General features: G+C 36.5%; 1 protein-coding gene across 2 annotated transcripts in view; it reads left to right on the top strand.

Annotated features, from left to right (window-relative positions):
- COL21A1 (collagen type XXI alpha 1 chain) overlaps positions 1-14,170 on the top strand; it is a 127,543-nt gene that overhangs the window by 15,564 nt on the left and 97,809 nt on the right. Inside the window, exons 3-8 of one of the 2 annotated variants that reach the window (XM_060110242.1) lie at positions 6,731-6,899; positions 6,991-7,207; positions 10,442-10,615; positions 11,701-11,778; positions 13,757-13,765; positions 14,066-14,149. In XM_060110242.1, coding sequence (XP_059966225.1) covers positions 6,731-6,899; positions 6,991-7,207; positions 10,442-10,615; positions 11,701-11,778; positions 13,757-13,765; positions 14,066-14,149 — 731 coding nt within the window. The remainder of the gene's footprint in view (positions 1-6,730; positions 6,900-6,990; positions 7,208-10,441; positions 10,616-11,700; positions 11,779-13,756; positions 13,766-14,065; positions 14,150-14,170) is intronic. The other variant, XM_060110241.1, reaches the window with a different exon arrangement.

The following is a 14,170-nucleotide window of genomic DNA, read 5'->3' as shown; positions in this document are numbered from 1 at the left end:
CACTTGAATGTTTTTTCTTTAAACCTGAGGCCATATGAAAATGGTGGTCCAGACCAATCTCTGGAGTCAGCATGAGATCCAGGTTTGTTTCCTGACTTTGTCAACATCACTTTCTTTTTTTTCTTTTTTTTTTCTTTTCTTTTCTTTTTTTTTTTGCGGTACGCGGGCCTCTCACTGTTGTGGCCTCTCCCGTTGCGGAGCACAGGCTCCGGATGTGCAGGCTCAGCAGCCATGGCTCACGGGCCCAGCCGCTCTGCGGCATGTGGGATCCTCCTGGACCGGGGCATGAACCCGTGTCCCCTGCACCGGCAGGCGGACTCCTAACCACTGCACCACCAGGGAAGCCCCAACATCACTTTCTTGAAGTGAAATCTTAGGCTAAGTGGCTGACTCCAACCTTGGTGATAGAGACCTTATTTTATCTCATTTTATTTTTTTGCAGTTTAAATAGTAGTAACATTTATTATCTCATACAGTTCCTGTAGGTCAGGGACATGGATGAAGCTGGGCTGAATGGTCCTGATTCAGATTCTCCCAAGGAATTGCAGTCAAGATGTCAGTTGAGGCAGCAGTCCGCTGAAGGCATGACTGGGGCTAGAGGGTCTGCTTTTAAGGTGACTCACTCACAAGATTGTCGAGTCAGTGCTGGCTATTGGCAGGAGGCTTCAGTTCCTGGTCACATGGACATCTCCAAGGAGCTGCTGGAGCATCCTTGCAACATGGGAGCTGGCTTCCCCCAAAGTGAGTGGTCCAAGAGAGCAAGGGGGGGCTGCAACGTCTTTCATGGTCTAGACTTGGAAGCCACACCCCTTCATTTCTACAATATCCTATTGGTTATGAAGGCCAGCCCTGTCCGTGAGAGAGACCACATCTAATGAACGTTAATATCAGTATGCTAGATACTAGAGCAGCGGAGGGACATGTTAAGATGCATGGGTGTTTGTTTAAAAAAATAGAGTTTGTATGTTAAAATGATGCATAAATGTAATATCTGACAAAAATCTTCCTATTCAAATTAAAAATGGAAAAGAAAAGGAGTAAAGAATGAGTTACAGGAATTGGACACAGACTATTGTCTGGATACGTGTAAAGGAAAGACACACTACCTTTCTTCATCTGTAGTATTTGGTCACAGGAAAAAATAACTTAGAAACATTTCAGACTTCCCTGGTGGCACAGTGGTTAAGAATCCGCCTGCCAGTGCATGGACATGGGTTTGGGCCCTAGTCTGTGAAGATCCCACACGCCACAGAGCAACTAAGCCCGTGCTCCACAACTACTGAGCCCGCGTGCTGCAACTACCGAAGCCCGTGTGCCTAAAGCCCGTGCTCCACAATAAGAGAAGTCACTGCAATGAGAAGCCCGCACACCACAATGAAGAGTAGCCCTCACTCACCATAACTAGAGAAAGCCCACGCTCAGCAACGAAGACCCAATGCAGCCAAAAAATAAAAAATAAAATAAAAAGCATTTCATTACATAATCAATGGTTTTACAGTGAAAAAGGGCAAAAGAAGATGAGTTATTCTGTAATTTTGTAAGCCTTTAAAATTGTATTCTCCTTCGCTATTTTTTAAGGCAAGGATGGGTTTCCATTTCTTATATTTTTTTCTTAGTGTTGAAAAATAATATATTCTATGTTGGTGAGGCTACTTACTGGTGAAAAAGATTTTGACTTTTCTGGTTTGTGCATAAGTTGTACTTAAGTCTAATTGGAGTTTATTGATCCTATTGACTCACCACTGAAAGGAGTGTTATAAAAATCTACACTTACTATGTCCCACTGTCAGCCATGCGTTTGGCAGACATCTTCCTCTGATGAAGGATTCTAAATCAACCTATATTTCAAGACAGTGGGATTACTTGCTGGTAAAAGAGAATGAGATCATTCAGTCATGTGATGAGAAAAGAAACTTTGTGAAGTTGGGCTTTAGTAAGAGAATTTCTGCTTGGATAATTTATTTCAGATTTGCTATTGTTATTTTAGTGTATTTCCAATATGATGGGATGGAGTCTAAGTTCTTAATCACAATCTTGGTGAATGTGCCTCCTTTTTTATGAATTTGTACATGATGTTAAAGTCCATGGTGATATAATAGACCTTCAGGAAGGCAAATGTTTTAAATTGCCACTGCACGCCATTGAGGGTTGTGCACCTTTGGCACCTATACTCATGTTTGCCTTACCAGTAAAACCAAGTTCAATCCAGGAAAGTTTAAAGAAGCTGGCTTTCACAGACCTGAACTGTACCAGGGGCACCGTAGACAACTATGTTTTATTGGATTATCGGGTCTGGATCACTAAAATTACTTTTGGTCTCTGACCACAAATCTCCTTATAAAATTCTCAGTTGTCAGTTAAAATATGTGACTTCTGCAGAGGGCGGAGTTACAAACAATCTTGCAATTGGATTAAGTAAGCACTTATAAACTAGGCTAGGTGTGATCTGGAATAATGTGTTCATTATTAATTAATATGATAGTCCCCCTAGCATATTAACTTACAAGTAGAAAGCTGTAGCTAGACACATATGATTTCCCTGGTTAGACTCAAGAGATACACAGTTTTTGTGTTCTTGTCCATGGCAGGATTTTAAATAAAACACATTTTTATGATCCTAATAAGACTGAATTACTTATACTACTAAGCCCTGGGATTTAACAGAAAATCAATTATTACTGGACCCCAGTGTTTAAAATAAGTGGACTAATATGTGCTCCACCCCAGAAAGTGTTCCTTTTCTGAATACTCTCTGAATATACTAGAGTCAAATAAAATGATAACTGTGTGGTCTGTGTAGGAAACCATTTGTGAACTTAGGGCTTTGAGGTGGTTTTTTTGGTTCTTGCTCCTGAATGTACTCTTTTAAACTAACTTGCTTTATCTAGACTGTTCTACTTACCTGTTGTATGTGTTATAGCAAGTCCCAACTGACTCTCTCTTAACATTTGATTTTCCTGGTACTTAAAATGACAGCTTCCAAGTTCCAGTTTTTAATTCCAGTATCCATTCCCCTATGTGTTTGTATAGTTATACATAGATTTCTTTTTTTCTACACAATAGGGAAGTTAATTATTGACCTCTGTTTCCCTAGAAGTTTGTGGAAGAATTGTTGGTTGGCAATCAAAGTAGCTTTTTATATATAGAAATTTTCTTCTATCTGTTTCCTATAGCTAGGTATATGCAAACATATAAACTGTATTTGAGCATTTTAACTACATTTTACTTTCCAGTTTCCATGTGTAAGGCTATTTTATTATTCTTGTAGGTGAGCAAATTTGGAAAAAGAATGATTTCTTCAAAAAAATATGGGTGTACCAGGGGCTGAGAGGAAAGAGGAATGGGGAGTTATGGTCTAATGGGTACAAAGTTTCTGTTTCTGAATAATAAAACTTTTCTGGAAATAGTGGTGATGGTTATACAACATTTGAATGTAGTTAATGGCAATGAATTGTACACTTAAAAATAGTCAAAATGGTAAATTTTATGTTACGTATATTTTACAATTAAAAAAAAAATTGAAAGCCAAAAAAGAAAATATAATTATCTAAATACATTTCTCCTAATGAGATGTGCTAGGTGGTAATGAAAATGTGGCTGTATCGTGATTGTTAATTTACATTCCTAATTTCACGAACCATGCCACACTGTTTCCTATACAATTCTGGGGATTAGAATACAGTGCACAAATTAGATTAAAGAAAAAGGATGAACACAATACTTGCTTTATCCCCCACACTTGCATGCTCTTTTGAAGTTACAAAGCATTTTTACATACATCATCACATTTGATCCCCAAAAAATCCCTGTGAAGGAGATCATTATTCTCACTTCACAGATGAGAAGCCAGAGGTTCATGAGAGGTTAAGAGAGTGGCTGAGGTCTAAACCTCAGATTCTGGTCTTCAGTTGGAGCTCTTTGTTTACCATCTTATAACTTCTCTTTTGTAAAGCAAATCAGAGGAGCAATTCAAATCTGAATATTTGTATGATGTAATGTTTAACACATTTTCTTTTCAGCTGAACTTTCTTTTGCAGTTTTAAATCAAGTGCATTTGAAGTGAGGCCTCCTATTGTTCTATATTACCTTGCCCCCAGCTAGAAACAAATCCTGCATCATAATGACAGGAAAAATTTAATTTAGTTTATTGATTTATGATTTCAACTCAGTCATACAGTATTATTGGGAAACTTATTCCCTGCTTCTTATGTTTTCATATGGAGGGACTTCAGCCAGACTTTTTTTTTAATAAGTCATCTTGATTTTATATTAAAAAGTTTTAAAATTATAACAAATCTCAGTTTTAAGTAGAGGTGAAAAGGTTTGCTAAATAAAACAGTAGTCCAGTAATGTAGTAAAGGAATACTATTTGTCAGAATAGGTATTATTTCAAAGTGCAAAGATGGTTTAATAGTGAAGTCTGATTTGTCACTCTTCTGCTCAAAATTCACCTGAATTGGCTTTTTTCTTGACTCAGGCAATTTCTTTTTGGTTCTTATTCTTCAAAATTAAAACCAATGCTGCAATGAGTATATAGATTGACTTTTCTGATCTCTCCCCACCTTCTTTCACTCTTTACCACTGATGAGAAGATGCATTTTTGGATAAGGGAGTTTGATAAAAGAAGCTGGTCCTAGCTGGCGAAGTACCTTAGATGTTCTTCCCTTTGGATCAGCAGGTGTGTGGAGCTGGTGTTCCGTTTCCTCTTTAGATCATATGTGAATTTAACAGGCAGTCCTGCTCCTGAGGTGGGTGGGGATTGAAGCAGCCCTGCTGGGCTGCCAGGTGGGGGTGGTTAATTACAGTGTACAGTCTCATCAGACTCACTGGATCACACCTCTAACCAGCATCTTCTGTTTTCCTGGTTCCTGTATCTTCCCATCAGTTAGCTCTACGCTTCCCAGAGGAAGAAGAATGTGACTGAATAGGTCCCTTCAAACTTCAGCATCCTCAGACCTGAAGATGAAAATACCCCTCCTTTCCCAGGAACACATCTATTTTTATTTATATCAAACCTTTATTTTATTTCCAATATTAATGTTCCAAATGTCCATCAATAAGTATACAGATAAATTGTGATATATCCATACAATGGACTTCTAATCAGCAGCAAAAAAGAATGAACTACTGAAACACACAACCAGAGTGGATCTAAAATAATCATGCTGAATGAAAGAAGCCAGACAAGAAGGAGTACATACAATATGCGTCCATTTTTATAGAACTGTATGAAATTCAAACTTATTTGTAATGACAGAAGGCATGTCAGTGGTGCCTGAGAATGGGGATGGGAGTGGGGTGATGGTGACAGACAGAGATTGCAATGAACGTGAGGAAACTTTTGGGGGTGATGCATATGTTCGTTATCTTGTCAGTGGTGATGGTTTTACAGGTGTATACATATGTCAAAACTAATCAGATGGTAAACTTTATGTTTAGTTTACTGAGTATCAATTTACCTCAGTAAAGCTACTTAAAAACAAACAAACAAACAAACAAACAAGAACTCAGCATCCTCAGACCTGAAGAGGAAAATGCCCCTCTCTTCCCAGGAATACAGCTAATTTTATTTATATCAAACCTTTATTTAATTTCTAATACTCTATGGTACAAGTTATGACAGTATTATTAGGCTAATAAAATTCATCTCCTTACTTTTTACTGTTTTATAAATATGATACTTTTCCCTTTTCTTAATGTTTTGTTAGAGAGTGATTATCTTAAAGTACATTTAGTGGAGTTTGTTCTTTTATTCTCTTAGTTGCTCTATACAATATAAGCAGTCAGGCTCAATGTGTATGTTATACGATGGCCTTGGAAGAATCTGAAAATATTGCAATATTCCTACAATATAACAGTTTAATAGCATTACAACCAAACAGAATTTTCCACATAATTTGAGACACTGGTTTCCCAGAGAATTGAAAAGCATATCACATTTTTATAATTTATATAAATGACTGTATAACTAATAAGAACCTGCTGTTTAAAAAAAATAAAATTAAATTTAAAAAAATGACTGTATAATGCAAACCTTAATGATTCTTCTTAAGGAAAAAGTCTTTATTCATTTATAAGTGTGATTAATATAATATATAATCTGATTAATCATAGATGAGATAATAGTCCAATTTGAAGAATTTCCATGAACAGAAAAGATGTACAGTTAAGTTTTTTCCAGAGTGAGAGAACCAAGATATTTGAACTGTAGGATTATAAACTGCTAGAACTGGAAAGAATATTGGGAACAACACACATTTTTTACCCCTCAAATACTGGGAATGCAAGAAAGCAATCAGAATTCATCTCCTAGATCCAAGAAATTTAAGAGCATTATCCAAGGGTGCGTGACTACCAGAAAATCTTGGATGAGAATCACAAATCCTGCTCCAGCCCTCTCCTACTGGCCAGGTGTTAGGTTGCCTCATATGCAAAATAGTGAAGTTTAAATTTCAGCATAGTGTTGCCCTTAAAACAATCCATGAATAAATGTGCCTTTTACATTTCTCTTTACTTTCATCCCTTTTTAGGGAGAAAGAAGGTAATTGAGACTTCATTCTCAAATACCAAATACACTCCCGCATGTTTTCTCAGAAATGCATTTACATACATTTGTGTGCATATAGAAATTTTATAATTCTATGTTCTTTAATATTCTTCCCTTGATTTTCTTTTTGTTGAAGTAACCCATGATTAATCAACTTCTACCCCTTTTACTTTTGCTTTACAGAATCTGTCTGTCCAACACGAATTCCAGTGGCAGCTCGTGATGAGAAGGGGTTTGATATTCTTTTAGGCTTGGGTGTAAAGAAAAAGGCTAAGAAAAGAATTCAGCTGTCACCAACAAAGATAAAAGGATATGAAGTGACATCAAAAGTTGATTTATCAGAACTCACAAGGTAAATGTTATGTGTTGATACAGTGTTTTCTTGATGTTTCTGTAGACATGTTGAGAATTCTTTAAGCTCATACATGTTCTTCTTTTTCCAGCAACGTTTTCCCAGAAGGTCTTCCTCCATCATATGTATTTGTCTCCACTCAGAGATTTAAGGTCAAGAAAGTGTGGGATTTATGGAGAATTTTATCCATTGACGGAAGGCCACAAATAGCAGTTACCTTAAATGGAGTGGATAAAACTTTATTATTTACAACAACCAGCATCATTAATGGCTCACAACTGGTCAACTTTGCTGACCCTCGAGTTAAGGTAAAGACGCTTGGGTATGATTATGCTATTCATGGGGAATGACCATCAGGTTTGTGTGTTTTGGGGGAGGAGAGCCATAATTTGAACCTGACTGAAAAAAATATTGATTTCATATTTTAATTTTGCTTTATTGACTAAAAGGAACAAAGGAAGAATATTTGTTTCTTTTTTAATTGAAGTAGAGTTGATTTACAATGTGGCATTAATTTCTGTTGTACAGAAAACTGATTCAGTTATACATATATATATATATATATGTATTCTTTTTCATATTCTTTTCCATTGTGGTTTATCACAGGATATTGAATACAGTTCCCTGTGCTATACAGTAGGATCTTGTTGTTTATCCGTTCTATACATAATAGTTTGTATTTACTAATCCCAAACTCCCAGCCCACCCCTTTCCCACCCCCCTTTCCCCTTGGCAAGCACAGTTCTGTTCTCTGTGTCTGTGAGTCTGTTTCTGTTTTGTAGATAATTTCATTTGTGTCATATTTTAGCTTCCACATATGAGTGATATCGTATGACATTTGTCCTTCTCTGTCTTATTTAGTTCACTTAGTATGATAATCTCTAGGTCCATCCATGTTGCTGCAAATGGCATTATTTTGTTCTTTTTTATGGCTGAGTAATATTCTATTGTATATATGTACCACATCTTCTTTATCTGTTCATCTGTTGATGGATATTTAGGTTGCATCCATGTCTTGGCTATTGTAAATAGTGCTGCTAGGAACATAGGGGTGCATGTATCTTTTTGAATTATAGTTTTGTCTAGATATATGTCCGGGAGTGGGATTGCTTGATCATATATGGCAACTCTATTTTAAGTGAAAATTTGTTTTTTAATTCATATGAGATTAAGGGGTGCATGAACTAACTTTTTTTTTTTTTTTTTTTTTGCGGTATGCGGGCCTCTCACTGTTGTGGCCTCCCCCGTTGTGGAGCACAGGCTCCGGACGCGCAGGCTCAGCGGCCATGGCTCACGGGCCCAGCCGCTCCGCGGCATATGGGATCCTCCCAGACCGGGGCACGAACCCGTATCCCCTGCATCGGCAGGCGGACTCTCAACCACTTGCGCCACCAGGGAGGCCCTGAACTAACATTTTTGAGTGCCTGCTTCTAGGTGCCAGGAACATTTAATTATAATAATCACCCAAGGAAGAAGCTACTGCTCTCATTTTAAAGACAAAAAAACCAAAGTTCAAGGATATTAAATTCTCTTTCCAAGTAACATGGCTAGTAAGTGGTGACATCAGGAATTTAATTTAGGTCTGGTCACTTTCAAAGTCTGTGTTTGTCTATTTTGTACTGCCATGTCCTACAGGATATTGAGATAAATTCATATTTTTCAGAACATTAAATACAGGTAGGAAATATGTACAGAATTCACATTTATTTTGAGGACAGTTTATATTCCCAAAAGGAGCATATATTTAATAAAATTCATAAACTAAAAGTGTATTTTTCAAGTCAAATGTGTTCAGAATATAGATGCCATGTTAAAATCAATTACATTTTGATTATTACTGTAATTATGATAGTCAAATCATACATTATATAATTTAGGAAATATACAAGCCTGTACATGAAATTATGCATTTATCCAATTTCTTCATTTGGTAAGCAGAATAAATTAAAAAAATTGTTGTCTACCATTTTCATTAAAGGCAATGTGCTAAGTTATGTAAGAAATGACAAATGAATAAGGCATGTTTTTAATCTTCAAGGAATTTATTTATAATGGGATATTCAGTGCTTCTGGTATTTAATAGAAGTATGAAAAGTTAGTGGACTGTGGAAGGAAAAGTGGATTCTAATACAGAATATGGGACAGTCTTCATAAATGAGATGGTTTTTGGAATGTAGGATGAAGGATGTACAGGATTTTGTTGGAGAGAGAGAAGGACATGGAAGTCAATGGTTCATTATTGAGTAGTCATGTGTGGTGAAATACAGGGTTTTTATTTATAGAATAGAATGTGGTGTCCCCTGTGTTTGGAGTACAAGATACATGAAAGCAAAAGCTAGAAAGGTATAAGCTCGGTTTGCATGGACGTGGGAACCTTACAAAGGGTTTTGCATTTCAATCAGTGGATGACTGGATTCCATCAAAAGGTCTTGATCACAAGCGTGTCATGGTCAAAGTAGCTCTCTCCTCTCCTTCTTTCCCTTCTTCTTTCGTAAAGAATACTTTTGACTCTTTCCTGGAATTGGGCTAGGTCCTAGGAATACAGAAATTAATAATATTAATTCTAGTAGAGGTAAGAGGGTTGTCTTGGAGAGGGAAGGGATAGGGATTGAGATGTGTTTGAAAATTATTCAAATAAAGCAAGACATCTATGAGTCTAAATTATGGTAATGAGAATGGCAATGGAGAAGTGAATTTGAGTCGTGTTTAAGACACATCCTTGGTAGAATTTTGCATCTATTTGTTATGGCAACTGAGGGAAGGGGAAAGAGGTAAAGGCACTTGTATGGTTTAGAATCTGAGGATACTATTATCCCAGGGAAATCGGGAGAGGAAGAAAGTTTGGGGGATTGTTCAAGTTCATTTTGTTACATACTCTGTCAGACTGATTGTGAAACTCCTGGCAAAATTATTCTAGCCAATGTTAGAATTATAGCTACCATATGTGAGAAAGAGGTCCAGGCTGTCAATGTGGATATGGGAGATATTCCATAAAAGTTATAACTGAACTGTCGGAATGAATGAGATCATCAGGGGGAGAATGGAAAAGGTCAAGGACAGACCTGTGGGGAATGCCCTCATTAAAAGTCAGGTAGAGGAAGATGAGCCCTCAAAGAGAGAATGGACAGTTGTAGAAGAGGGAATGAAGGTGATCAAGATGGTTTGAATCACAGAAGCTGAGTGAGACCATCAATGCGGATGGACTAGTTACAGGGTCCACAGTTGCCATAAAGTAAATAAAATGAGGGAATGAAAACAGCCACTTGGATTGGGACATTAGGTACTTATCTGTGACCTTGAGGGAGTTGTTTCAGTAAATACTTTGGTACAGCCACTTTGGGATGTGAAATGGAAATGAAGCTAGGGATTAAAATAATTGCTGGGTGGCCTTTGAGACCCAGCTTGGATCAGGGTGAGTTAGAATATGATATGATCAATCTGGGTGGTGTGGAGTTACACTTGATGACAACAGAATAGAAACAAAGAAATGAAAAGATTGTTTGGAACTCTATTTATGAATCTGCTGTATTTTCTTCCTACAGACATTATTTGATGAAGGCTGGCATCAAATTCGTCTCTTAGTAACTGAACAAGATGTAACTCTGTATATTGATGATCAACAAATTGAAAACAAGCCCTTACATCCAGTTTTAGGGATGTTCATCAGTGGGCAAACCCAAATTGGAAAATACACTGGGAAACAAGAAACCGTTCAGGTGGGTAAAAATGATCTGCTTTTCGTATTATATAAAATGGAGCTTTGGTGATAGTATTTATTCCATTTAACTGTATTTAACTTAATTCCTTTAAGAGACTTAATGAAAATGTGGTCAGTTCATTAGTGAAATTGTGTATTTGTGTGTGTGTATGAAAATGAAAAATCAAACTTAATATAATAATTCTTAGAAATTTGTTCCCCTAGGTGCAGGGTAGAATTCTATGTTCTTATGAACCATCAATTTCATATTACCAGGAGAAGTATAGAATATATCATGAATTTGGGAAAGGATTACAGCTGTGATTGGGGGTTGTAAAAATTTCTTTGCAGCTGTGAGGATAAAATTAGATTAATGCATGTCAGTGTTCTTCATAAACAAAACGGTGACTTTTTTGGTATCTCTTTAAACTAGAGTATCTGTGTGCGGGTTGAGAAGTGTGTATGTAAAAGATAGCCATTCCTTGAAAAATCCTTTATTTGAAAAGGTATGTCTTTCCTACTCTGTTTCTATTAAGGGAAGACTGTGTCATATTCAAATGTAGGATTACACATATGGTCTCTATGTATTAATGTCACACGTCAAATTGTAGTAAATATTTAAACAGTGACAGGTGCTGGGCTTACTCATCATACAGTACTCCATGCCAAGAACTAAATCTCTGAAACTAAAGATGGTTTCATGACCCAACTCTATGCAATCAGGGATGTGAAGAGATGTAGGGTAAACACAGAAAGCCTGGGAAAGCTTTTAAATTGTCTAGGAAATGCTGTCTAGATGAGCTCTTAATAGAAGGATACTACAAAAGCGCCACTGGGTTTCCCAAAGAAGTCAGAGGTTTGTTTTTGGTGCTAGGGAAGTTTTTCTTAGGAGTTTTGTTGTGTCGCATCTTTATACTATATGTTAAGTATTTAAATTTTGTATGTTTATTGCTTATTGTATTTTTATTGTTAACGAAGCTAAGTGTTTCGATCTATATCTTACATGATTGCTAACTACACTGGCTGCTTCTGTGTATGTGAGTTGCTTTTATAAACCAATTCGCTTGGGCCTCAACTTTAACTTGATTGGTTTTATGTTTCTAGTTTGATGTCCAAAAGTTACGAATCTACTGTGACCCAGAGCAGAACAACCGGGAGACAGCATGTGAGATTCCTGGATTTGTGAGTAGGATGGATTATATTTTCCTAAGTGTTGCTTCAGTACTTTCAAAGCAAGAAATAAAACGCAGATAATATACGAACTTTAATTTAACATATAGAGTTAATTTGTTTCTTCATTGTCAATGCAAATAAAATGACACTGATTAAAACATATTTTGAGGTTCATAACTGAAAAAAAATTATAATGTGTACAACTGTAAATGGAAGACCATGGGAAATATTTTCTAATCTCAGATTGATTGTTCCACTACTAAAGTGAAGCAGGGATAGACCTGCTCTAGAAAAACATAGAATTCGTAGTCTGAATGTCCAGTAAGTAAAACACATTTCTATACTTTATTAAATGTGTGTGAAATACCTCACGTGGCACAATTCTGAAGAGTGGAAAATTATTCATTTTCCTGTTTACTAGCACGTTTTCTCAAACCATAATGAGTAAAAAACTTTTTTTGTTGTTGTTGCCACCCAAGTAGGATTTTCTTATAATTCTAGGATATAAGCAACTTTCTATTTATTTAGCTATTTTCATTAATGCATTAGGAAGAAAAAGATTATAAGCTAAAATGTTATAGAGTTTGCATATACGTGTGTGTGTGTGTGTGTGTGTGTGTGTGTGTGTGTGTGTGAGATCAAGCCCTTTTCCCCTGGGCAAGAAACAGTATATTGTTGCTAGTGAAAATAAGATAAAATGTTGTAAAACTTTTTGACAATGTGGATTTCCAGTCATATTTGAGCCCTACCTAGTTCTTTTCATTTGTATAGTCATGCTGTCATCATTTTCTTATTTCCTATCAAACTGAATAAATTATGGATCCATATTCTGAAAATTTGAGGACGTAGAGCAGCACATTTGAAGGATCTGTAATAAAATCAAAGATGGAAGCTTCTAGAAATGATTCATTCTGGATTTTCTACTTAAGTAGTTGTTTAAACACTGTAACTTTTATTTTATATACTTATAATTTGGAATATAAATCTCTTTTGTTTAAACACTATGATGTTTATTTTAGATACTTATAACTTAGAATATAAATCTCTCCTAAAAGCATTAAAAAGTTATTTCATTTTGAGAGTCCATCGTACATACTTGATTTATTGCTATTTCTCCATTGATGTTATGCCATGACTATGACCCCCCATATAATAGAAGGACAGAGTGAAATTGTAGATTCTGTGTTCTCACATCCACTTTTCTGTGTTTTTATGGCTCCTTCCTCACTCTCAGGTATGACTTCTTCAGGCTTGTTTACCCTTTTCATCTTCATTCCCACCTTCTCATTTTCTGATCTAATCTGTTATTGTTTGGAAAGATTATTAACCTATTTTAAAATTGTGTGTCATTCAGTAAGAAATAGATTGCTTAGTAAGAAGCTTTTCTAAAGTAAATTGCATAAAATTGAATGCATGCAGGGCCTTCCCTGGTGGCGCAGTGGTTGAAAGTCCGCCTGCCAATGCAGGGGACATGGGTTCGTGCCCCAGTCCGGGAAGATCTCACATGCCGCAAAGCGGCTAGACCTGTGAGCCATGGCCTGTGAGCCTGCGCGTCCGGAGCCTGTGCTCCGCAACGGGAGAGGCCACAACAGTGAGAAGCCCGCATACTGCCAAAAAAATTGAATGCATGCAGTTTGTGACTTTCTTAGATGTGTTTTGGCTTTTTCTCTGGTTCTTAAGTGATTCCCAGAAAGTTCAAGAGAGCGTATAAACCCCACCTTGAGGTATTTTTGTTCCTGTGTGGCCGTTATACCAAGCACACTCTCCATCATTGCTAATTTCCTTCCTTTATCCTATTATAAATATAGGAATAACATAAATAGGTAATTTTTTAGGATCGTTGCAAGCAAATGTTTTAGCTCTTGCTGGTTTTGATACTTCATTTATCTCTACCCTGGACAAGGAAATATCTGTAAATTAGGAAGATAATTTAGAAATTTAATTAGAAACATGTCTTAAAACACATTTGTTGTTGTTTTTCTTTCAGAACGGTGAGGTAGGCCTGGATACTATTATTCTCCTTAAGGTAATATTTGCATTGTGGGACTGTTTAGCTTCCTTCCAACAATTGTAAGTATGTTAGATAAATAGAACCCATTTTTATGCAGTTTGAATGTATCTAGTATTCATAGCTTTTTTGTGATTCTGAATTTCTTATTGGATTGGGCTAAATAAAATTGGACAGTAAATATAAGATCTCTTTACCATTTCACACACACATACAGACATACACAGGCATATGTGCACATATGTATGTGTCTTGCCATGTGCCTTTATCTCCATTTTTGTCTTTTAGTGCTTCAATGGTCCCAGTGATGTTGGTTCAACGGCAGCTCCCTGTATTTGTCCTCCAGGAAAACCAGGACTACAAGGTCCCAAAGTGAGTAATACCTAACATGCT

This window comes from Mesoplodon densirostris, chromosome 10 (genome assembly GCF_025265405.1).
Source record: "Mesoplodon densirostris isolate mMesDen1 chromosome 10, mMesDen1 primary haplotype, whole genome shotgun sequence".
NCBI classification, from domain to species: Eukaryota; Metazoa; Chordata; class Mammalia; order Artiodactyla; family Ziphiidae; genus Mesoplodon; species Mesoplodon densirostris.
This window is presented reverse-complemented; position numbering and strand designations above follow the sequence as displayed.